Below are 22858 nucleotides of genomic sequence, written 5' to 3'. Positions count from 1 at the left end.
TTCCTCTCTATGCATCTGCTACATGATTCTCCCCCAATCTCTCTTCCTCTGCATATCCGCTCCTCTGATTTCTTTAGTCCTTTTGAGGGCGTAAGAGGCCCTGCAGCTCCCTGGCTTCCATGTTAGACCACCCACGCTCCAGGTATCTAAAGAACACTAACTCTATTCCCTTGATTCCAATTCCATATTCCCAGGGAAATCGTTAACTGGCTCGCCTTGGGTCAGGTGACCACCCCTGGTCTAATCAACTTGGATAGGGTCAAGGGCATGCTGGGCAGTCACACCTGACTGGAGACTGCTGGTGTAGCCACGTGGATGCGTGAGGGATCTCCTAGAGCCGGAGCTGGGCATCCATTGCCATAGCGCTGTGTTCTTGCCATCTTGCAATTGCCTGGATTACAGCTCCCATTGGTTGAGGCTCTGCTGTCCACTGACAGACTTCTCCCATGCCAAGTGCATTCCCAAAGGAGTCCTTCTAGTGGGTTCCCATCCCTGTATGGGGCTGCTCCTGTTACTGATGGTGCAGGCAGACATGTGAGCATCTGGCTGCAACAAATAGGGCCTGGAGCCCAGACAGATAAAACACCTGCCCATCCAAAATCCTGATATAAGCAGCCAGAGGGGTTCGCTCTGACTTGGGAAAGGAAGTAAATGAATAAATGCCCAGTTTTTTATCTTACATTTATGTGTTTTTATTACATCATTAGCAAAATGTGAGCAGACAGACAAAAATGGAAAGAAAACGTTTGAAACCCCACTTGTCTCCCAGCTTTCCTTGTTCTAAGTCCCCTCCCACTGTTCTAAGTCCCCTCCCACTGTGCCCATGTGTGTATGTCACACACAGTTGTGACCCAGGTACAAACAATTCTGCATTTTTTTTGGGTGGGGGGCAGGGTCTCGCTCTGTTGCTCAGGCTGGAGTGCAGTGGTGCAATCTTGGCTCACTTCAGCCTCCACCTCCTGGGTTTAAGCAATTCTCATGCTTCAGCCTCCCCAGTAGCTGGGATTACAGGTGCTCGCCACCATACCTGGCTAATTTTTGTATTTTTAGTAGAGACAGGGTTTCACCATGTTGGCCTGGCTGGTCTTGAACTCCTAGCCTCAGATGATTCTCCTACCTGGGCCTCCCAAAGTGCTGGGATTACAGGCATGAGCCACCTCACCGGGCTTTGCATTGAGTTTTTTCACCAGAAGACACCATCATTTCCCATGATGCTGTGGGTCTTCAGAATTGTCATTTTCAGTGGCTGCTTACTCTTCTTTTAAGTGGATGTGCCATGCCTTTCTCTGGACGGTTCCGGCCATAGGGAGAAGGCAGAGGCTGGCGCTCCAGGTGGTGATGTGACACATTTTCTTTCTCCCATTTTTGGTTCATGGGCCAACTGAATGTTATCTCTTGTCCAATAAGCCCTACGCCCCTCCTTCTACCTGGCTTCAGGGTTATAGAAAGGCCACCAAGGACAGCGAAGCTCACAGCTCAGGGCTTAGGTGGATAGAGTTCATAAACCTCCACCTATCAAGTTGGCAACCTTGGCAAGTTACCTATGGCATGGTTTCTTTCTTTTCTTTCTTTCTTTTTTTTTTTTTTTTGAGACAGTCTTGCTCTGTTGCCCAGGCTGGAGTGCAGTGACACAATCTCAGCTCACTGCAAACGCTGCCTCCCAGATTCAGGTGATTCTTGTGCCTCAGCCTCACCCACTGAGGGATTACAGGTGCCTGCCACCATGTCTGGCTAATTTTTGTATTTTTAGTAGAAACAAAGTTTCTGCATGTTGGCCAGGCTGGTCTCGAGCTCCTGGTCTCAAGTGATCCACCTGCCTTGGCCTCCCAAAGTGCTGGGATTACAAGTGTCAACCACCACGCCCAGCTATGGCACTGCCTCGGTTTCTTAACTAGTAAAATGGAGGCCGTAACAGCAGCGATCACAGGGCATTACTAGAGAACGAAGCAGGATGATGCATGAAAGGCCATGGCTGATTGCCCAGCAGTGTATCTGCCTTTTTCCATTTGATTGTGAGGCCCAAACCCTTTCCACGAGGCCACATCTTTTTTTATGTTTTTATTATTTTGAGATGGAGTCTCACTCTGTTGCCTGGGCTGGAGTGCAGTGGCATGATCTCAGCTCACTGCAACCTCTGCCTTCTGGGTTCAAGCAATTCTCCTGCCTCAGCCTCCTGAGTAGCTGGGATTACAGGCACCCGCCACCACACCCAGCTAATTTTTGTATTTTTAGTAGAAACAAAGTTTCTGCATGTTGGCCAGGCTGGTCTCGAGCTCCTGGTCTCAAGTGATCCACCTGCCTTGGCCTCCCAAAGTGCTGGGATTACAAGTGTCAACCACCACGCCCAGCTATGGCACTGCCTCGGTTTCTTAACTAGTAAAATGGAGGCCGTAACAGCAGCGATCACAGGGCATTACTAGAGAACGAAGCAGGATGATGCATGAAAGGCCATGGCTGATTGCCCAGCAGTGTATCTGCCTTTTTCCATTTGATTGTGAGGCCCAAACCCTTTCCACGAGGCCACATCTTTTTTTATGTTTTTATTATTTTGAGATGGAGTCTCACTCTGTTGCCTGGGCTGGAGTGCAGTGGCATGATCTCAGCTCACTGCAACCTCTGCCTTCTGGGTTCAAGCAATTCTCCTGCCTCAGCCTCCTGAGTAGCTGGGATTACAGGCACCCGCCACCACACCCAGCTAATTTTTGTATTTTTAGTAGAGATGGGGTTTCACCATGTTGGCCAGGCTGATCTTGAACTCCTGACCTCGTGATCTGCCCGCCTTGGCCTCCCAAAGTGCTAGGATTACAGATGTGAGCCACTGCACCCAGCCTGAGGCCACATCTGTATACTTCTCATTTTATTGGCTGCATAATAATCCATAGAAGAGGCCAGGCATGGTGGTTCACACCTGTGATCCCAGTACTATGGGAGGCCGAGGTGGTAGGATTGCTTGAACCCAGGAGTTTGAGACCAGCCCAGGAAACATAGTGAAACTCCATCTCTACAAAATTATAAAAATTAGATAGACATGGTGGTGTGCGCCTACAGTCCCAGCTACGCCACAGGATTACTTAAGCCAGGAGAGCGAGGCTGCACTGAGCCATGATCATACCACTGCACTCCAGCCTGGGTGACAGAGCAAGATCCTGTCTTAATAAATAAGTAAATAAACAGCCAGTTTATTCTCTTCCAGTTCAGGTAGTCAGAAGTCCGAAGTCACAGTGGAGGCAGGGCCGTGCTCTCTCTGGAGGCCGTATGGGAGGATCCTTACTAGCCTCTTCCAGCTTCTGGCAGCTCCTAGCACTCCTTGGCTTGTGGCCACATTGCTCTGTGGCAGACTAAAATCTGCCACCCCAAATATATTTCTTTGCATATTTTGAGATGGCTCTTTAGATAAACTGCAGACACAGGAATACCTCTGAAAAGTTGTTCTTTTGTAAAAACCATACACCTGTAAAGGAGTTCTAGGCCAGGCGCCATGGCTCACGCCTGTAATCCTAGCACTTTGGGAGGCCAAGGCAGGCGGATCACTTGAGGTCAGGACTTTGAGACCAGCCTGGCCAACATGGTGAAATCCCATCTCTACTAAAAATACAAAAATAATTAGCCAGGCGTGGTGGCAGGCACCTGTATTCCCAGCTACTTGGGAGGCTGAGGCAGAAGAATTGCTTGAACCCAGGAGGCAGAGGTTGCAGTGAGTTGAGATCGTGCCATTGTACTCCAGCCTGGTCAATAGAGCGAGACTCTGTCTCAAAATAAATAAATAAATAAATAAATGTAAAAATAAAGGAGCTCTACGTGAGTAAGTACTGAATGCAAGCAGAGGCTTACTCTGAGGCTCCTTATCAGCCTAAAGACGGGTCTAGGAAAGATCCTATCAGAGGAAAAGAGACTTACAGGCAACCGCCCAGATAGATTGCTACAGACCATCACCTGTTCTGCTGAGGACAGTTCCAAAGTTACCTGAGAGCCGTTATCTGCACCTTTTCACTCCCTGTGCACTCACACCTCCCTCACCTCCCCATAGGTTGTCACCCCTCCCTGCAGAACCTCCAAACCCCGCTTCCAATGTTGTAAAAACTTCAATCATCTGACCCTTTTGCAACTTTTTTTTTTTTGAGACAGAGTCTTGCTCTGTCGCCCAGGCTGGAGTGCAGTGGTGCGATCTCGGCTCACTGCAACCTCTGCTTTCTGGGCTCAAGTGATCCTCCCGCCTCAACCTCAGGAGGAACTGGGACTACAGGTGCCCACCACCATGACCTGCTAGCTTTTGTGGAGATGAGATTTTGTCATGTTGCCCAGGCTGGTCTCAAACTCCTGGGCTCAAGCCATCTGCCCACCTTGTCCTGCCAAAGTGTTGGGATTACAAGAGTGAGCCATCACCTCCGGCCTGGGATTAGGATCCGGACATATCTTTTTGGAGGCCACCATTCAACTCCCTACGTGTGGAAAATGGTTTCTTCTAATCCTAAACCTTTTCCCTCTCCTGGATGTACACTTTTTCGTCCTGTCTTTCTGTCCTGGGAAAAAGTAACCATTTCTATTCCTTCTCATAGAGGATTTTGGGGTTTCACCTGGGGTTGCTTCACACACTAGGTGCTTTTCAAGATAGAGGGCTAACTACCGAGAGTGGGTATTTATCTAGAGCGATAGAGGCTTTTGCAGCAGGAGCACCCTGCATAGTGGCGGATGGGGCAGGGCCCAGCTCCATCCTGCTGAGCACCCCCGAGAGGGTAACCTATTTGCAAAGCTTTTATTTGTCTCTAAACCACTTTCGCTAAAACCTCTATTTTTAGCCTCACAATTTCTCTGAAGTTTGAGTAACAAACCTCATTTTTACAGAAGAAACAGACTGAAGGTTTGGGGGCAGGGCTGCATTTCAGGGCCCCCAGAAGGGGAGGCTGAGGCCCCTCCACCCCTAAGGACAGACTTTCCAGGGCAGGGTTGGGAGAACAAGGCCTCACTTTCTGGAGTTTTGGGCCTCCCTGTTCTGGGGCTGTGCCTCTGCCTGCCCCTCAACCTCAACCGTTGTCTTCAGGGTTTTTTGTTTGTTTGTTTTTTGGTTTTTTTTTTGAGACACAGTCTCTCTGTGTTGTCCAGGCTGGAGTGTAGTGGCACAATCTCAGCTCTCTGCAACCTCTGCCTCCTGGGCTCAAGCGATTCTCCTACCTCAGCCTCCCGAGTAGCTGGGATTACAGGCAGGTGCCACCATGTCTGGCTAATTTTTGTATTTTTAGTAGAGATAGGGTTTCACCATGTTGGCCAGGCTGGTCTTGAACTCCTAGCCTCAAGAGATCCACCCGCCTCGGCCTCCCAAAGTGTTGGGATTATAGGCGTGAGTCATCGTGCCTGGCCTACTTTAGTTTTTTTGTTTGTTTTGAGCCAAGGTCTCTGCTCTGTCACCCAGGCTCAAGTGTAGTGGCTCCATCATAGCTCACTACCATCTTGACCTCCTGGGCTCAAGCAATCCTCCCACCTTGACTTCCTGAGTAGCTGGGAGTACAGGAGCGTGCCACCATGCCCAGCTAATTTCTTTTTTCCCCCAAGATGGAGTCTAGTTCTGTCACCCAGACTGGAGTGCAGTCGCACGATCTCAGCTCACTGCAACCTCTGCCTCCCAGGTTCAAGTGATTCTCCTGCCTCAGCCTTCCAAGTAGCTGGGATTACAGGCACTTGCCATCACGCCTGGCTAGTTTTTGTATTTTTAGTAGAGACGGGGTTTCACCGTGTTAGCCAGGATGGTCTCGATCTCCTGACCTTGTGATCCGCCCGTCTTGGCCTCCCAAAGTGCTGGGATTACAGGCTTGAGCCACCGTGCCCGGCCGCTTCTTTTGTGATTACACAGGGGTTATAGGTTCTTGGGAGGAAAAGTACCACTGTCATCTCACCGTATCAGCGGGACATGCTTTCAACATGACTTAGCGCTGCCAATGTTGACCTTGGTCACCTGGCTGAGGTCACGTTTGCTGAGAATCTCCACTTAGGTGAAGTTACTCTTTGTCCCCCTCCCCGCTTCCACACTTTACTTTTTGGAAGGAAGTCACCAGGTGCAGCCGGCAGGTGTGGGATGGAGAATTGGACTCCACCTCCTTGAGGGTGACATACATTCTTTGGAATTCTGCACAGGAGACTTGACTGTTCTCCCCCATAGATTTATGTATTCAGCCATTTAGCTGTGTCAGTGTAGACGCATGGATATCAATTGTATACCATGGGTTATAATCCAAGGTTACTTCATTCATTCATTCATTCATTCATTCATGCATGCATTTATTTATTTGAGATGGAGTCTTGCTCTGTTGCCCAGGCTGGAGTGCAGTGGCGTGATCTCGGCTCACTGCAACCTCCACCTCCCAGGTTCAAGTGATTCTTGAGCCTCAGCCTCCCAAGTAGCTGGGATTACAGGCACCCACCACTATGCCTGGCTAATTTTTTTTGAATTTGTTTTTATTTTTAGTGGAGACGAGGGCTTACTATGTTGCCTAGGCTAGTCTTGAACTCCTCAGTTTAGATAGTCCTCTTGCCTCACCCTCCCAAAGTGCTAGGATTACAGGTGGGAGCCACCATGCCTGACCTCCTTTCTTTCTTTTGTTGCTCAAGTTGTTCTAGCTTTGGCCACTGGAAGCTTTTTCAGTTCATCGCTGTGACCTCCCAGATATGCACCCATCATTGTGATGTTTTGTTTGGAAGCACTTCTTTTCTTTCCGGAACTTTAAGATGCTCCGGTTTCGGCCGGGTGTGGTGGCTCAAGCCTGTAATCCCAGCACTTTGGGAGGCCAAGACAGGTAGATCACGAGGTCAGGAGATCAAGACCATCCTGGCTAACACGGTGAAACCCCGTCTCTACTAAAAAATACAAAAAACTAGCCGGGCGAGGTGGCGGGTGCCTGTAGTCCCAGCTACTCGGGAGGCTGAGGCAGGAGAATGGCATGAACCCGGGAAGTGGAGCTTGCAGTGAGCTGAGATCTGGCCACTGCACTCCAGCCTGGGTGACAGAGCGAGACTCCGTCTCAAAAAAAAAAAAAAAAAAAAGATGCTCTGGTTTCATCTGTCCTTTTCTTGCCCTCATCCTAGAATTGCTAATTTCCCCAGGGAGCCCTGGTTCCTTTTGTGGAGGAAAATGGTATCAGAAACCAAGATCCAGGCCAGGCACGGTGGCTCACACCTGTAATCCCAGCACTTTGGGAGGCCAAGGCAGTTGGATCACCTGAAGTCAGGAGTTCAAGACCAGCCTGACCAACATGGTAAAACCCCATCTCTACTAAAAATACAAAAATTAGCAGGGCATGGTGGTGGACACCTGTAATCCCAGCTACTTGGGAGGCTGAGGCAGGAGGAGATCTCTTGAACCTGGGAGGCAGAGGTTGCAGTGAGCCGAGACTGTGCCATTGCACTCCAGCCTGTGCAACAAGAGCAAAACTCTGTCTCAAAAAAAAGAAAAAAAAAAAAAAAGAAACGAAAATCAAGATGCTGGTGCATCCTCCTTGCTCCTGGAGTGTTGTTGCTTCTAGCTTTTTCCATTTGAGCAAGGAAATGTGTGTGTGTGTGTGTGTGTGTGTGTGTGTTACAGGCTTTTTCACCTGTGAATCACAGTCCCACCACTCCCTGGCTCAGCCTGGAACCTTCCCTCTGCTTCTCAGTGCTCTTTTGGTCAAACCCCAAATCCTCAGCTGTCCCCTCCCTGATCCTCCTTGCTATCTGCACCCAACCTGGGCCTCCCTGCCTCCAGCATGCCACCATTGCCCAGGAGGGCCTTTGCACCATTTCTTGCCAAAGCTTGCAATGCTCTGGCCTTCGAGACCCATGCGGCTTCTCCTCCGTCAGCTCATCCAGATCCGTGCTCAGCTCCGGTGTCCTGACCTCAGGGAGGCCTTCCTGGCTCTGTAGTCCCCCTTCCCCTGTCTCTTTCCTCCTATCTTACATTTCTTTGCAGCACAACACTGTATCTTATTTTTATTCTTCTTAGTTTCTCTTCCTTACTGAGTATAAACCCCAGGGGTTGTGGGGGCGGCAGGCCTGGGGCTTGTCCAGTGCTGCATCTCCAGAGCCCAACCGTAACAGGCACAGCTTGCTGCAAGATACACACTTGCTGAATGAATCAGTGTTGCAAAGCCCAGGTCACCTCCAGTGTATGGAGGGCATGAGGTTGAATCCAGGTGCCTGACCCCTAACTCTGCTGCTCCCCCACTTCCTCCACCACCTCTTGAACTTTGTATCAGAAGTGGGACTACGGATTCATGGAACCCTCCCCCAGCCCTGGGCCAGAGGGTGCATTATTGTTCCCTTGTGCCAGATGGGGAAACTGAGGCAGAAGTGACTCCTTCGAGGTCACACAGCCGACAGATGGTGGGGCAGGGATGTGAACCCTAGGTAGCCTGGGTTTTGAGTATGTGTGTTTTACAGAAATAATTTCTGTGGAGCCCCCATCTATCTGGACCTAGAAACACAATCTTCACCAGCTCATTCCTGCCCTGGAGTCCTGGAGCACTGGGCCACCTCTGCGCTGTCTGCTCTGGCCCAGAATCAAGTACGAGGGGCACCATCCCCTCTACCTGCAAAACCCACGACCCCTGACCCTCTAAGTCATTCTCCAGCCCACCAGTCACAACCTAGCGATGGAGGGTGCAAGGCCAGAGACTCCCAGCTCCTTTTCCCCAGGTATTCCTGCCTGGCCACCTCTCAGCATTCCTTGGAGCCCGAGTTCTTGCAAGTCAGACTTTCTAGGAGTGGAACCTGACCTTGGCCTTCTTCTCTAAACATCTGCTCTGCCTTTTCTTTGCCATCACCCTCCTGTGATCCAGGGCAGCAGCTTTCGAGTTGTGTTGACTGGAACCTACAGTAAGAAATGCATCTGACATCTTGACTTTACACACACTCACACCTAGGAATGGAACCAAAGCCTGGGGGAGGAACACCCGCCCTTACTACAGGGAGTGCAGCCTGACACCGTCTTTCTGTTCTATTGTAAAATTTAATTTAATTAATTTATTTATTTTGAACCAGCGTCTCACTCTGTTGCCCAGGCTGGAGTGCAATGGTGCGATCTTGGCTCACTGCAACCTCCACATCCCGGGTTCAAGCAGTTCTCCTGCCTCAGCCTCCTGAGTACCTGGGAATACACACGTGCACCACCATGCCCAGATAATTTTTGTATTTTTAATGTAGACGGGGTTTCACCATGTTGCCCAGGCTGGTCTCGAACTCCCGACTTCAGGTGATCCCCTTGCCTTGGCCTCCCAAAGTGCTGGGATTACAGGCGTGAGTCACCATGCCCAGCCCTTGCCAGACGCGGTGGCTCATGCCTGTAATCCCAGCACTTTGGGAAGCCGAGGCGGGTGGATCATGAGGTCAGGAGATCGAGACCATCCTGGCTGACATGGTGAAACCCCGTCTCTACTAAAAACACAAAAAATTAGCCAGGCGCAGTGGCAGGCGCCTATAGTCCCAGCTACTCGGGAGGCTGAGGCAAGAGAATGGCGTGAACCCGGGAGGCGGAGCTTGCAGTGAGCCGAGATTGCACCACTGCACTCCAGCCTGGGCGAAAGAGCGAGACTCTGTTTAAAAAAAAAAAAAAAAAATCTTGACCCACTGAATGGTTCTCCAGCACACTAGCGTGTCACAACCTGCTGTTGCTGCTATTGAAAAATGCTCTTGGCCAGGCATGGTGGCTTATGCCTGTCATCCCAGCGCATTGGGAGGCCAAGGAAGGTGGATCACTTGAGCCCAGGAGTTCAAGACTAGCCTGGGCAACATAGCGAGACCTCATCTCCAAAGATAAAAAAATTAGCCTGGTGTGGTGGCACACGCCTGTGGTCCCAGCTACTTGGGAGGCTGTGGTGGGAGGGGGATTGCTGGAGCCAATAGGTTGAGGCTGAGGTGAGCCATGATCATACCACTGCACTCCAGCCTGAGGAACAAAATCCTGTCTCAAAGAAAAGAAAGAAGAGAAAGGAAGAAAAGAAAGAGAAAGAAGGAAAGGCCAGGCATGGTGGCTTATGCCTGTAATCCCAGCACAAGGCGGGCGGATCACGAGGTCAGGAGATCAAGACCATCCTGGCTAACATGGTGAAACCCTATCTCTACTAAATATACAAAAAATTAGCTGGGATTACAGATGCGCGACACCATACCCAGCTACTCAGGAGGCTGAGGCAGGAGAATTGCTTGAACCCGGGAGGTGGAGGTTGCAGTGAGCTGAGATCACACAACTGCTCTGCAGCCTGGGTGACAGAGTGAGACTCCATCTGAAGAAAGAAAGACAGAAAGTGAGAGAGAGAGGGAAAGGAAGGAAGGAAGGAAGGAAGGAGGGAGGGAGGGAGGGAGGGAGGGAGGGGAAGGAGGGAGGGAGGGAGGGGAAGGAGGGAGGGGAAGGAGGGAGGGGAAGGAGGGAGGGAGGGAGGGGAAGGAGGGAGGGGAAGGAGGGAGGGAGGGGAAGGGAAGGAGGGAGGGGGAGGGAGGGAGGGGAAGGGAAGAGGGAGGGGGAGGGAGGGAGGGGGGAGGGAGGGGGGAGGGGAAGGAGGGAGGGAGGGAGAGGGAGGGAGGGAGGGAGGGGAAGGAGGGAGGGAGGGAGGGGAAGGAGGGAGGAAGGGAGGGGAAGGAAAGAAAAACTCTTCTAGAGCAGAAACATCCAATCCTGCAAAGCCCAAAGATGCCGTTGTAGAATATAACTAGGATAGCTCAAAAACTCACATTTTCTGAGGGTGCCCTCTGTGTCAGGCACAGTTACAAGCGTTTTACATATATTAATTCATTTAATCCCAACAACAGTTCTGAAAGTTGAGCACCATTATTAGTATCCCCAGGCTACAGATGAGGAAGCAGACGTGCAGAGAGGTTAAGTCACCTAAGGTCACACAGCTCCACAGTGGCAGGGCCAGGCAGTCTGGTTCCAAAGAAGGTGCTCTTAACCCCCAAGCTTCACCACACTTTTCCTGGCCAAAGTAAAAGGGTAAAGACTCGAGCTGGGTAGTTTCTGCCTCGCCTGGAAGGAAAAGACCCACACCCAGCAAAGGGGGTTTCCTGCCAGGATGGGGCGTGGAGGCAGGTGTCTGGAGTCCCTTGTGCAGGGGCTGAAGTGGGCTTCTCAAACTTGCAGCCCCCACTACATGGGTGCTCGGAATGGCTGCCCTGCGATAACCCTTCTTGTGGGCATGCGTGGGTGGTGGTGGTGAAGCCACTCCGGGTTGAGCAGAGCAAAAATATTTGCAGTGTTTGTGAGAAGAAGCTGTGAGTTGCTTGGCTTTTGGAGGGGAAGTTCTGCAGGACAGGGTTACCGGAAAGAAGAAAGCCTGGGCTGGAGTGGTGGCTCACGCCTGGAATCCCAGCATTTTGGGAGGCTGACTCAGGCGGATCACCTGAGGTCAGGAGTTTGAGACCAGCCTGGCCAACATGGTGAAACCCTGTCTCTGCTAAAAATACAAACTTAGCTGGGTGTGGTGGCAGGCGCCTGTAGGTAGTTACAGCTACTTGGGAGGCTGAGGCAGGAGAATCACTTGAACCCAGGAAGCGGAGGTTGCAGTGAGCGGAGATCTCACTCCTGCATTCCAGCCTGGGTGATGAGGAAGACTCCATCGCAAATAAATAAATAAATAAATAAATAAATAAATTTAACCTTCAAGAACAGCCGTCATCGTTCCTCAAGTTCCTGACAGAATCGCTCGCTGCCTTCCTCCATGCAGTTTCTGAGCTCTCTCGCTTTAACTGTTGTCATGTGTGCCTTGGAGGAAGCTACCTCAAGTTCCCTTTGAATTGTCAAAAAAATGAACTAGTTGCAGTGGAGAATGGACAGCAATCCTAGAAGAAAAATGGCCCCTTAGCTGCAGGAAAGTCAACCAACATGCGTTACTTACATCAGCTCTGTGACCCTCTGCTCCTTTCTCAGGAAATTAATACTGATTGGGAAATACTTGGGCCACATTTGATGGAAGAGAAAAGAGGTGTTAGTCATTAAAGGGTGGGGCTGGTCAGTGGAGAACAGGCTTGGACGGGCAGAAGCATACTGCAGGCCCTTCCACAGAGCTTGCCCAGACCTCCAGCACTATTTTCCTTTTTCTTTTTTTTTTTTTTTTTTTTTTTGAGACGGAGTCTAGCTCTATCGCCCAGGCTGGAGTGCAGTGGCCGGATCTCAGCTCACTGCAAGCTACGCCTCCGGGGTTCATGCCATTCTCCTGCCTCAGCCTCCCAGGTAGCTGGGACTACAGGCGCCGCCACCTCGCCCGGCTAGTTTTTTGTAGTTTTTAGTAGAGACGGGGTTTCACCGTGTTAGCCAGGATGGTCTCGATCTCCTGACCTCGCGATCCGCCCGTCTCGGCCTCCCAAAGTGCTAGGATTACAGGCTTGAGCCACCGCGCCCGGCCCCTTTTTCTTTTCTTTTCTTTTTTTTTTTTTTTTTTTTTTGAGATGGAGTCTTGTTCTGTCACCCAAGCTGGAGTGCAGTGGTGCAACCTTGGCTCACTGCCACCTCTGCCTCCTGGGTTCAAGTGATTCTCGTGCCTCAGCCTCCTGAGTAGTTGGGATTACAGGCACCCATCACCATGCCCGGCTAATTTTTGTATTTTTAGTAGAGACGGGATTTCTCCATGTTGGCCAGTCTAGTCGCGAACTCCTGACCTCAGGTGATCCCCCTGCCAAAGTGCTGGGATTACAGGCGTGAGCCACCACTTGTCCAGCTTGAATGTTAAATTTAGCTTAAGCTTCCTGGTGCCCCAAGCAAAAGAGAGGTCATGATAAGTCCCTAGGGTCATGGTCTCAAAAAGGAAGTGTATCAGGTTTTCAGGAAAGTGAAATTCTATTTTTTTTTTTTTTTTTTTAGATGAAGCTTCGCTCTTGTTGCCCAGGTTGGAGTGCAATGGCATGATCTCAGCTCACTGAGGCAACTCTCCTGCCTCAGCCTCCCAAGTAGCTGGGATTACAAGTGCCTGCCACCAGGAATGGCTTTTTTTGTTTTTGTTTTTGAGATAGAGTTTCGCTCTTGTTGCCCAGGCTGGAGTGCAATGGCATGATCTTGGCTCACTGCACCTCTACTTTCCAGGTTTAAGCAATTCTCCTGCCTCAGCCTCCTGAGTAGCTGAGATTACAGGTGCCCACCACCACACCCAGCTAATGTTTTGTATTTTTAGTAGAGATAGAGTTTCACCTGTTGGCCAGGCTCGTCGTGAACTTCTGGCCTCAGGTGATCCGCCCACCGCAGCCTCCCAAAGTGCTGGGATTACAGGCGGGAGCCAACGCACCTAGCCGAAAGTGAAACTTCTTAGGATGGAGGCCTAACGAGACCCATGGCATGGTGAAAGTAGCAAGGATCTGGAAGAAGTTGTCATAATAGATATTTATAGACCGTGTGGCCCGGAAAAAGGACTCAACTTTCCTGAGCCTCAGTTTTCTCATCCGTAAACTGGCGATAAGATTTGCCTTGCTGGGCAGTTGTAGGTATCAGGGAGAAAATATAACTTCTCCTCAGTCCCCGTAAGTTCGTAGTTGGGTCAGCCCGCTGTAACAAAAGACAGATTCACACGAAAACCAAGCAAGTTGATTAACACATGCAGTGCACATCACGAGGCAGAAACCGCAATGAAAGGTGACCCGAAGCAGTGGCTCAGAACTCCGGCTTATCCAGAATCTTTGACAAAGAAGAATGAATTTTCAAGAAGTGACAAGACAAGGGAAAGCAACTTTAGACTTCCAGAGGTAGGAAACCGCAGGAAGGTAAATATATGGGAGAAAATGAATGGAGGAAGGTTTGTTTGTAGACTTTTCTGGTGTCTCCGAGCTGATAATCATTGTCTCCAGTAAAGTAGAATTTATGTCCTGTATTTAGGCATGTAAAAAGTCAAGACTGAGCCAGGTGTGGTGGCTCGCACCTGTGGTTCCAGAGCTTTGGGAGGCCGAGGTGGGCAGATCACCTGAGGTCAGGAGTCGGAGACCAGCCTGGCCAACATGCTGAAACTCTGTCTCTACTAAAAATACAAAAATTAGGGCCGGGCTTGGTGGCTCACGCCTGTAATCCCAGCACTTTGGGAGGCTGAGGTGAGCGGATCATGAGGTCAGGAGTTTGAGACCAGCTTGGCTAACATAGTGAAACCTTGTCTCTACTAAAAATACAAAAAATTAGCCAGGCATGGTGGTATGCACCTGTAGTCCCAGCTACTCAGGAGGCTGAGGCAGGAAAAGCACTTGAACTCGGGAGACGGGGGTTGCAGTGAGCCAAAATCGTGCCACTGCACTCCAGCCTGGGTGACAGAATGAGACTCCATCTCAAAAAAAAAAAAAAAAAAAAAAAAAAAATGAGCTGGGGGTGGCGGGCGCCTGTAGTCCAGGTACTCAGGAGGCTGAGGTAGGAGAATTGCTTGAACATGGGAGGTGAAGGTTGCAGTGAGCCGAGATCGTGTCATTGCACTCCAATCTCGGTTACAAAAGCAAGATTCCGTCTGGAAAAAAAAAAAAGCCAAGACTGGCAGGGCATGATGGTTCACAGCTGTAATCCCAGCACTTTGGGAGGCTGAGGCTGGCAGATTGCTTGAGTCCAGGAGTTTGAGAGCAGCCTGGGCGACATGACAAAACCCTGTCTCTACAAAAAAATTAGCCCGTGCCTGTACTCCCAGCTACTTGGGAGGCTGAGATGGGAGGGTCACTTGGGCCTAGGAGACAGAGGTTGCAATGAGCTGAGACTGCACTACCGTACTCCAGCCTGGGTGACAGAATGAAACCCTGTCTCAAAATAATAACAAAACAATAATCATCTTTTAAAAGTCAAGATTATACAAATTTAGTTTACAGATCTTAGCTTTTATTCATGATTCTACTTACAATTATTATTATTTTTAGAGACATGGTCTCACTTTGTCACCCAGGCTGGATTGCAGAGGTGAGATCACAGCTCACTGCAACCTTGAATTTCTGGGCTCAAGTGATCCTCTTACCTCAGCCTCCCACGTAGCTAAAACTACAGGCACATGCCACCATGCCTGGCTAATGTTTTATTTTTTGTAAAGATGAGGTCTCACTGTGTTGCTCAGACTGGTCTTGATCCTCTAGCCTCAGCCTCCCAAAATGTTGGAATTCCAGGCATGAGTCACCCTGGCCCACTCATGAGTCTAAAATTGGGAGTCCCACAGAACCGGGACAGGTTCAAAGGGCTTCAGTCAGCAACACAGAGTGTTTATGGATGGAAAACAGAAGTAAGCTATAGAGCTTAATTGGTTACAGTGTTTGCTTTGTTTGAATCAGTTGGCCACCTAAGATCTACTAAAGCTCAGCTGTTGTAACTGACAAAAACTCAGCTATTTGCTACATGTGTATACTCTTAAGTTAATTAGTTTCATTTAGCATGAGTGACTCCATATTGGTTTGGTCTGCTGGACCCGCTACAGGGGTCTTGTCCCAATCAATGGCTTCCTGCAAATTTTATTTAACAGGCAGAAAGGGGGAGAGGATAGAAAGATCTCTTCATCTGCTTGCTGCTTCTTAATTGCCTTCAGCTCAAAAATATTTATGTCAAAGAGGTATATTTTGGGGGGACATATTCTGGTTTCCTTCACGGGTATCAAAGAGAACAATATGTAAGGCACATCTTAGCGCTTGGCAACTTGGCATGCCTCATTCTCCTGGCAGTGTCTTGCATAGTAAAAAGCATGATTTGAATTGCTGTCAGCAAATACATATTCAATGAAGAATTCCTTTGGAAGATGCAAAATCATTCCTCATTTGGCTCTTTCTTGCAACAAACTCTGAAGACCAGAGAGCAGCACTGAAAGTGCAGCCTAGCCAAAGCATGGTTAGGGCCAGGTGTTAGGAAGCCTCAGGACAGGCTGCTCGGTCGGTCGTTAGAGTTCCTTCTGAAATGTCCATTTCTTTTCTGGTTCTTGGCATCCTTGAAGCAGGCTAGAGACTGCTGCTAAGGGCCAGTGGTCGCAGCCTGGGGTAGGCATGAGACTGTGAGCCTCAGACGTTCCACTAGGAAGGATGTTAGTGTGCATTCCTGGGGACAGGTCCAACGTTCCTTCCAAAAGGGACCCGTGGTCCTTCCTGGCTCCTCTGCAAGTGTCCACTGGAGAATACAGAACCTGTAGCCTGCATCTTAGAAAACCTGGACCAGGCTGGGCACAGTGGCTTATGCCTGTAATCCCAGCACTTTTGGAGGCTGAGGCGGGCAGATCACCTGAGGTCTGAGTTTCAGACCAGCCTGGCCAACATGGTGAAACCCCGTCTCTACTAAAAAATACAAAAATTAACCAGCCATGGTGGCACGTACCTGCAGTCCCAGCTACTTGGGAGACTGAGACATGAGAATCGCTTGAACCCAGGAGGCAAGGTTGCAGTGAGCCGAGATCATGCCACTGCACTCCAGCCTGGGTGACAGAGCAAGACCCTGTCTCAAAAAACAAAAAAACAAAAAACAAAAACCTGGGACAATTTAGAAAGCCGCTCCATCTTACCCAAGCCCTCTCCCCTTTCCTGGCTGGAATAATGGTCTCTGGGCCTCTCTTTTTTTCTTTTTTTCGAGGCAGAATCTCACTCTGTCACCCAGGCTGGAGTGCAGTGGAACAGTTATGGCTCACTGCAGCCTCGACCTCCAGGGCTCAGGTGATCCTTCCACCTCAGCCTCCCGAGAAGCTGGAACTACAGGTGCACACCACTACACCGGCTAATTTTTTCTATTTTTTTTTTTTGTAGAGACTGGGTTTTGCCATGTCACCCAGGCTGGTCTCAAACTCCTGGTCTCAAGTGATCCTCCAGCCTCGTCCTCCCAAAGTGCTGGGGACTACAGGCATGAGCCATTATACCTGACCTGGGCCTCTGCTTGTTGCAGCCTCTGGAGCCAGCAGGCACAGGGCCCAAGGTGGTCCTAAGAGGCCCATGCATCTCTTGGGTAGAAAAAGTCCTTCTCGCTGGGTGTGGTGGCTCATGCCCGTAATCCCAGCACTTTTGGAGGCCGAAGCGGGCAGATCACGAGGTCAGGAAATCAAGACCATCCTGACTAACACAGTGAAACCCCATCTCTACTAAAAATGCAAAAAATAAACTGGGCATGGTGGGGGGGCGCCTGTAGTCCCAGCTACTTGGGAGGCTGAGGAAGGAGAATGGCGTGAACCCGGGAGGCAGAGGTTGCAATGAGCTGAGATCGCACCACTGCACTCCAGCTGGGGCGACAGAGCGAGACTCTGTCTCAAAAAAAAAAAAAAAAAAAAAAAAGGAGAAAAGAAAAAAAAAAGAATAGAGGCTTGGGATCCTGGGGAGGTGGTACACAAGTTAAGGGAGAATGAGGGGAGAAGAGGGTACAGTGAATGAAGCTTGTCTTCTTATGCAGATAAAATTTTTCAGGTAAGAAAAGTTAGCTCTGAACAGCCCTCTGCCTGATACTAATACTTTACCAATGGAGATTTTCCTTTTCTGTTTTTGACACAGGGTCTCACTTTGCTTCCCAGGCTGGAGTGCAGTGATGCAATCATGGATCACTGTAGCCTCCATCTCCCTGGCTCAAGCCATCCTCCCACCTCAGCCTCCCGAGTAGCTGGGACTACAATGTGTGCACCACCACGACTGGCTAATTTTTAAATTTTTTGTAGAGACAGGGGTTTCCCTATGTTGCCCAGGCTGGCCCGAATTCCTGCGCTCAAGCGATCCTCCCACCTCGGCCTCCCAAATTGCTGGGACTGCAGGAGTGAGCCACAGTGCCAAGCCTGGAGATTTTCTTTATATATATAAATCATTTTACAAAAGGACAGCCTTTCAGAGCTACTCCTATGCCTTCAGTTTCTAAGAATAATCCCTTCAAAATATGCTGAAGAAGTACATTTTGGGGTGGCACATGCTGGTCTCCCACAGTCATATTTTGGGTGTGTGTCCTGAGCCCCAACACTGGTCACCTCGCAGTGGCGCTTGGGGGGTCCCTGGGTGCCTAGAGCTGCAGGTTACCCCTTCTCTGTCTCCCGCTCTCAGCCTTTCTCCCGCTGCTGTTGAAATTCTTTCCTGCGTGAAGGCGGAGCGCTTAGGACCTTTATATGGTCGTTTTCCTTTGCATAAAAAGAAAACTTGTTTTGTAGAAGGGCAAGGTGCAGCTTCCAGAGGCACCTGGGATGATGCCCCCTCTAGCAGTAGGCGAGCTTGGGGGTGTGGGCGGCGGGGAAAGGCGAGGCCCTGGGGGACCTGTTGTTTTTCCTGTTGTAAGTGAAAAGGAAACAAAGTGGGAAGTGGAGTGTGCGGGCTGGCAGCAGGCGGGGCGCCCCGCCGCGCCCCGCCTCCCTCCCTCGAGGCTCACTCGCGCCCAGCGCCGTCGCTCCGAGCGGCCGCGAGCCGAGCCGCCCAGCCCTGCCAGCTGCGCCAGGACGGTAAGCGATCGCCGCGGGCTGCATCAGGGGAGGTCGGAAGAGGACCGCGGCCAGGGGCTTTGGGAGCCGCGGCTGCGCTCGGGGCCGTGGGGCTGGCCGGCGGGCGTCTCTCCGGCACACACAGCCCATGCGCCCTGGCCCTGGGCACCTCCCCGCGTCTAGCGAGCCGGGCCCTGGGAGCCCCAGGGACCGGGCTGCTGGGACCTGAGCGGGGCCTGCCCTAGAGGCCCCGGGCCGTCCCCCGTGGGCCCGCCGAGAGAGGCGCGCGCAGCTCTCCGGCGCCTGCACTGCGCGCCTGGCCCGGCGGCTGGGTTTCGGCTGAGCTCCCAGCGGCGGTGCGGCCTCCGGTGCGCCGGCCAACGCAAGAGGAAACTGGAAGCGCTCAGCGCGTGCGCCCGCTCCGAGCGCTGGCGAGAGGACCAGGGACCTCCTCTGTACGGCCGCTGGGTCCACAGAGAGCGCGCTGGCGGTGTCGCCCGAGTGCCCTGGCGCGGAGAGTGGGCTGCGCACAGTTCGCCGGCGCCCGGGTCCTGTGCGCCCTTCCCAGCCCGGGCAAGTGGGGAGCGGAGCTGCAGAGGGACCGGGGTGGAAGTTTCCGGGGCTTCCTCCCCGCTTGTGGACCCGCGCCCCGCCTCCCCGTCCCGGGCCGCCCGCGCTGTTCGCCGCGTTTGCTGCAGCGGCGCAGGCAAGATCAGCTCCGGATCTGCGGCCGAGCCGGGGTTACGCCGGCAAAACCGCCCCCAGCTTTGCATTTCCGGACTTTTTTATAAAATACTCTTACCCGTAATTCAGCCTGAATGAGGCTTTTTAAAAAAATCGAGTTTCCTGTTTTTATTTAGGCTTCCTCATCTGCACCTCCTCCTTTGAGATAGGGAAGAGGGGAACTGGCATGACCTTTCGTGGGCACCAGGATGGGGGCGTTGCGGTGGGGGGGGAGACTGGGGTCCAGAGAACCAGGGAAGGGCCGCTGGGAGGTCCCGAAAAGTGCGCTCTGGGTGGGGCGAGGGTGAAGCAGGTAGGGGCGAGATTTCCGGAGTCGCGGGTGGGGGGCGCCCTGGAGCGGCCAAGGTGCAGTTTCCTTGCGTGGCCCCCCTGGGATCTGCCCAGTTTGCGGATGGAGCGCGGGGCTGATGGGCCAGCTCTCTCTTGGTGTGGGTGTTCCCTGGAAGGAGGGACCTGCGGATCTTGAACCCCACCAGACTCCATTAAGGGGGCTTTTTCCCGCCGGCTCCTTAGAAGTCCCACCTCTGAAATGCTGGACACAGCCGCGCGTGGATGTGGGGCGGGTGTGCCGTGGGTTGGAGTGGGAGGGGGCTTCCTCACTCGGGGCTCTCGGAGGGGAAGATTGGAGCCCTGCTCCCAAGGACTTTGAGACCAAGGGCTAACGCCCTGCTCTCTTCCAGGAGTGCCTGACGGTGCCTTGGTGTTCTTGTCAATTGAATGGTACCATAGGGACATTACTCCCCAAAGAACTGGTCATTCTTACCTAGGTGATTTCAGATGGACAACCGTAGGAACTGAGTGGTGTTGTCTTCGTTTTACAGTTAAGGCAACGAAGGCTCAGAAAAGTTAAATAACTCACCAACCCACACAGTTTACAAGTAGCTCCTCCAGAATCCCAGCTCTTTCCGACGCCAGCGCGTTTAATCATCTGGGGGTGCCGTTGCTGGCGGGGTAAGGAGAATATCCTAGTAATTATCTTGGGGGGATTTGGAGGGGACGACTTTCCAGAGGCACCCTCTAAGATACCCTTGAGACTCCTCTGTAACACCCGCTGCTGCCATTCACACCCCCTCCCCAATTTGATTGATGTGTTGAGTGGGGCGGAAGGTTCTTTTGGTTGATGAGGCTGCGACCAAACGCAAGGAGATATAAATAGAGCTTTCTCTTTGGCTCTCTCTAGAGCAGAAATGCCAACCCCTTAGCATTTCCATGGCCTGCTGGAGTTTCATTTCTTGATATTAGGATTCCAGCCATCTTGGCTGGTGAGAGGCCTGCTGGCGGCTTCCTGGGCTTGGTCCTCTTTTGGTACTTGCACAGAATGATGGAAGACACTGGAGTGGGCTGGAGGAGTGCTCTTAAATCCCGGTTGTGGCTGAGAGCGGTAGCTCATACCTGTCATCCCAGAGCTTTGGGAGCCCCAGACGGGAGGATCACTTGAAGCCAGGAGTTCAAGGTTGCAGTTAGCTATTACAGTGCCACTGCGCTCCCGCCTGGGTGACAGAGCAAGAGCCCATCTCTGAAAAATGTAACAACAACCCAGTTGCCTGCTCGAGAGACAACTAAGCTAGCCTCCTTCTGAGCCCCACTTCCCCCACCCCTCAGCCCGTGTTCAGAAACAGACTACATTGGCCACACTGCTCACTTAGATGTTTCTGGAATTAAGTCACGTGCCCCAGAGGTACTCCCGACCATGCGGATGTCCCCTTCTAGCAGGAAAAGCGCGTTTCTGCGTTTGTGCAGCCTCAGTCCACGCCGCCAGGTCTTTGCACTAAGCTGTGGGCTCCGTTTCTCCTCCGGTACTATGTTTAGCAAGTATTTCCTGAGATCTCACGGGGGCCCAGGGGCTATGCTAAGAACAGAGCAGGCAGAGTGGGAGGGCATCGGCCCCTGGGGGGTTACAGGACGGACAGTCCACCAGTGGTTGGAGGCCAGCCCCCAGAGCCAGTCCGCTTTCGCACAAGAGTGTCCGATGGAATTCATGGGGGTGGGAGTGGGGATGGTGAGAGTCGGTTCCTGCTTCACCTTGTTTTTCTTCAATTGCACAGTGAAAGGGAGAAGTGAATGTGCAACGGATGAAGCAATTCCCCTTTGGCTGGGTTATTTTCAAAACCATTTTTGTGTAGAGAGCAGTTCCCTCCCTCCCTGAGGCCAGCTGCTGGTGTGGGCCTGATGGTGGGGTTTGGGGCCCCAGCAAATGTTTCCTTAACGTGGGGCCTTCAGAAAGTTCTTTCAGGCCAGGCGCGGTGGCTCACGCCTGTAATCCCAGCACTTTGGGAGGCCGAGGTGAGCGGATCACTTGAGGTCAGGAGTTCAAGACCGTCTTGGCCAACATGGTGAATCCCTGTCTCTACAAAAAATGCAAAAAAAATTAGCTGGGTGTGGTGATGCGCACCTGTAATCCCAGCTACTCGGGAGGTGGAGGCAGGAGAATGGCTTCAACCCGGGAGGTGGAGGTTGCAGTGAGCTGAGAGTGTGCTACTACACTCCAGCCTGGACAACAGAGTGAGACTCCATCTCAAAAAAAAAAAAAAAAGCTCTTTCAGCCAGAAGGGTGGCTTCAGCTATTCCCCAGGGGACAAGCGTGTCTCCCAGCAAAGCTGTTAGAGAAGATAGTCTAGAAGCAGTGCCCCAGGATGGAAGAGACAAGCAAGGGCCCTGTCCACTGGAGGATGGCAGAGCCTGGCTTGTTTGAGAGGGAGGAAAATATTGTCATCTTGGTACTGGTGAGAGTGTTTCATAATTAGCGAAGGTTGCAAAACGCCACGTTTCTCTCCCTACAGTTAACACTAAGACTGAATTGTCTTTAATTTGGTTGGTGGAAATCCCCAGCAATCATATCAGAAATGCTGCCAGTTTCAAGATGGAAAAAATAAAAAACCCAGGAACCCCTCGCCACCCTTTTTTTATTGCAGCTAAACACTGTGGCTCTCTGTGGGTCCTACCAAAATAATGGGCCACCCTCCCCTCCCTGAGGGCCAGCACAGTCCCTGGGGCCTGTGAAAGTTCCCCTTCCGGCTGCACTGGCTGGATATGCATGAAACTCCCCTCCCTCCCCACAAGTGACAACCTCACCACCTCGGATAAGGGTCAGGACTCCTGGAAATGGGTCCCTTTTCCTATTATTTTCTTTTTTCTTCTTTCTTTCTTTCTTTTTTTTTTTTTTTGAGATGGAGTCTCACTTTGTTGCCCAGGCTGGAGTGCAGCGGTGTGATCTCGGCTCACTGCAACCTCTGCCTCCCAGGTTCAAGCGATTCTCCCACCTCAACCACCCGAGTAGCTAGGATTACAGACATGCGCCACTATGGCCAACTATTTTTAATATTTTTAGCAGAGACGGTGTTTTGCCATGTTGGCCAGGCTGGTCTCAAACTCCTGACCTCAGGTGATCCGTCCACCTTGGCCTCCCAAAGTGCTAGGTTTAAAGGCGTGAGCCACCATGCCCAGCCTTCCTATTGCATTCTGAGCACAGGGGAAGTGATCACAGTGAAGGGTGCGGCATTTCTAAAATGGTATTTCAGTTGGCTTGTTTCACTCATATTGGGGGAAATTGCTTCCACTTAGAGAAAATGCCGGAAGAGTGGGAGGTGCCAGGAGTAGGGTGGGGGAGGAGGAGATGCAGAAAGGGATGGACCTTTTTGGGATTTTTTGTCCTGGAGGGATGCTGTACAGGTTAAATATCCCTTATCCAAAATGCTTGGGACCAGAAATGGGTTGGATTTTGGATTTTGGAATATTTGCATTATATGCTTACCAACTGGGCATTCCAAATCCAAATATCTGACATCTGAAATGCTCCAAAGAGTGGCCGGGCG

General features: G+C 51.4%; 2 protein-coding genes across 8 annotated transcripts in view; one reads left to right on the top strand and one right to left on the bottom strand.

Annotated features, from left to right (window-relative positions):
- The window catches only part of PIK3CD (phosphatidylinositol-4,5-bisphosphate 3-kinase catalytic subunit delta), a 99712-nt gene that overhangs the window by 4987 nt on the left and 71867 nt on the right, over positions 1-22858 (top strand). For 3 of the 7 annotated variants that reach the window (XM_033228460.1, XM_033228458.1, XM_033228450.1), the window contains exon 1: positions 18180-18323. The exons of 1 other annotated variant lie outside the window; for it this stretch is intronic. The gene's annotated coding sequence lies outside the window, so the exon portion shown is untranslated. Of the gene's footprint in view, positions 1-18179; positions 18324-22858 lie in introns of those variants that run through there. 3 more of the 7 variants (XM_033228455.1, XM_033228456.1, XM_033228451.1) reach the window with 3 other exon arrangements.
- LOC117093350 (putative uncharacterized protein PIK3CD-AS1) lies at positions 19122-21400 on the bottom strand. Its single transcript, XM_033228465.1, is given in 2 exon segments — positions 19122-20536; positions 20689-21400. Coding segments are annotated over 2 exon segments (603 nt in total). The 5' UTR covers positions 21027-21400; the 3' UTR covers positions 19122-20271.

Source organism: Trachypithecus francoisi, unplaced genomic scaffold, assembly GCF_009764315.1.
Source record: "Trachypithecus francoisi isolate TF-2019V2 unplaced genomic scaffold, Tfra_2.0 Lachesis_group12, whole genome shotgun sequence".
NCBI lineage: Eukaryota > Metazoa > Chordata > Mammalia > Primates > Cercopithecidae > Trachypithecus > Trachypithecus francoisi.
The sequence above is the reverse complement of the archived record's forward strand: the minus strand, read 5'-3'. Positions and strand labels throughout refer to the sequence as shown.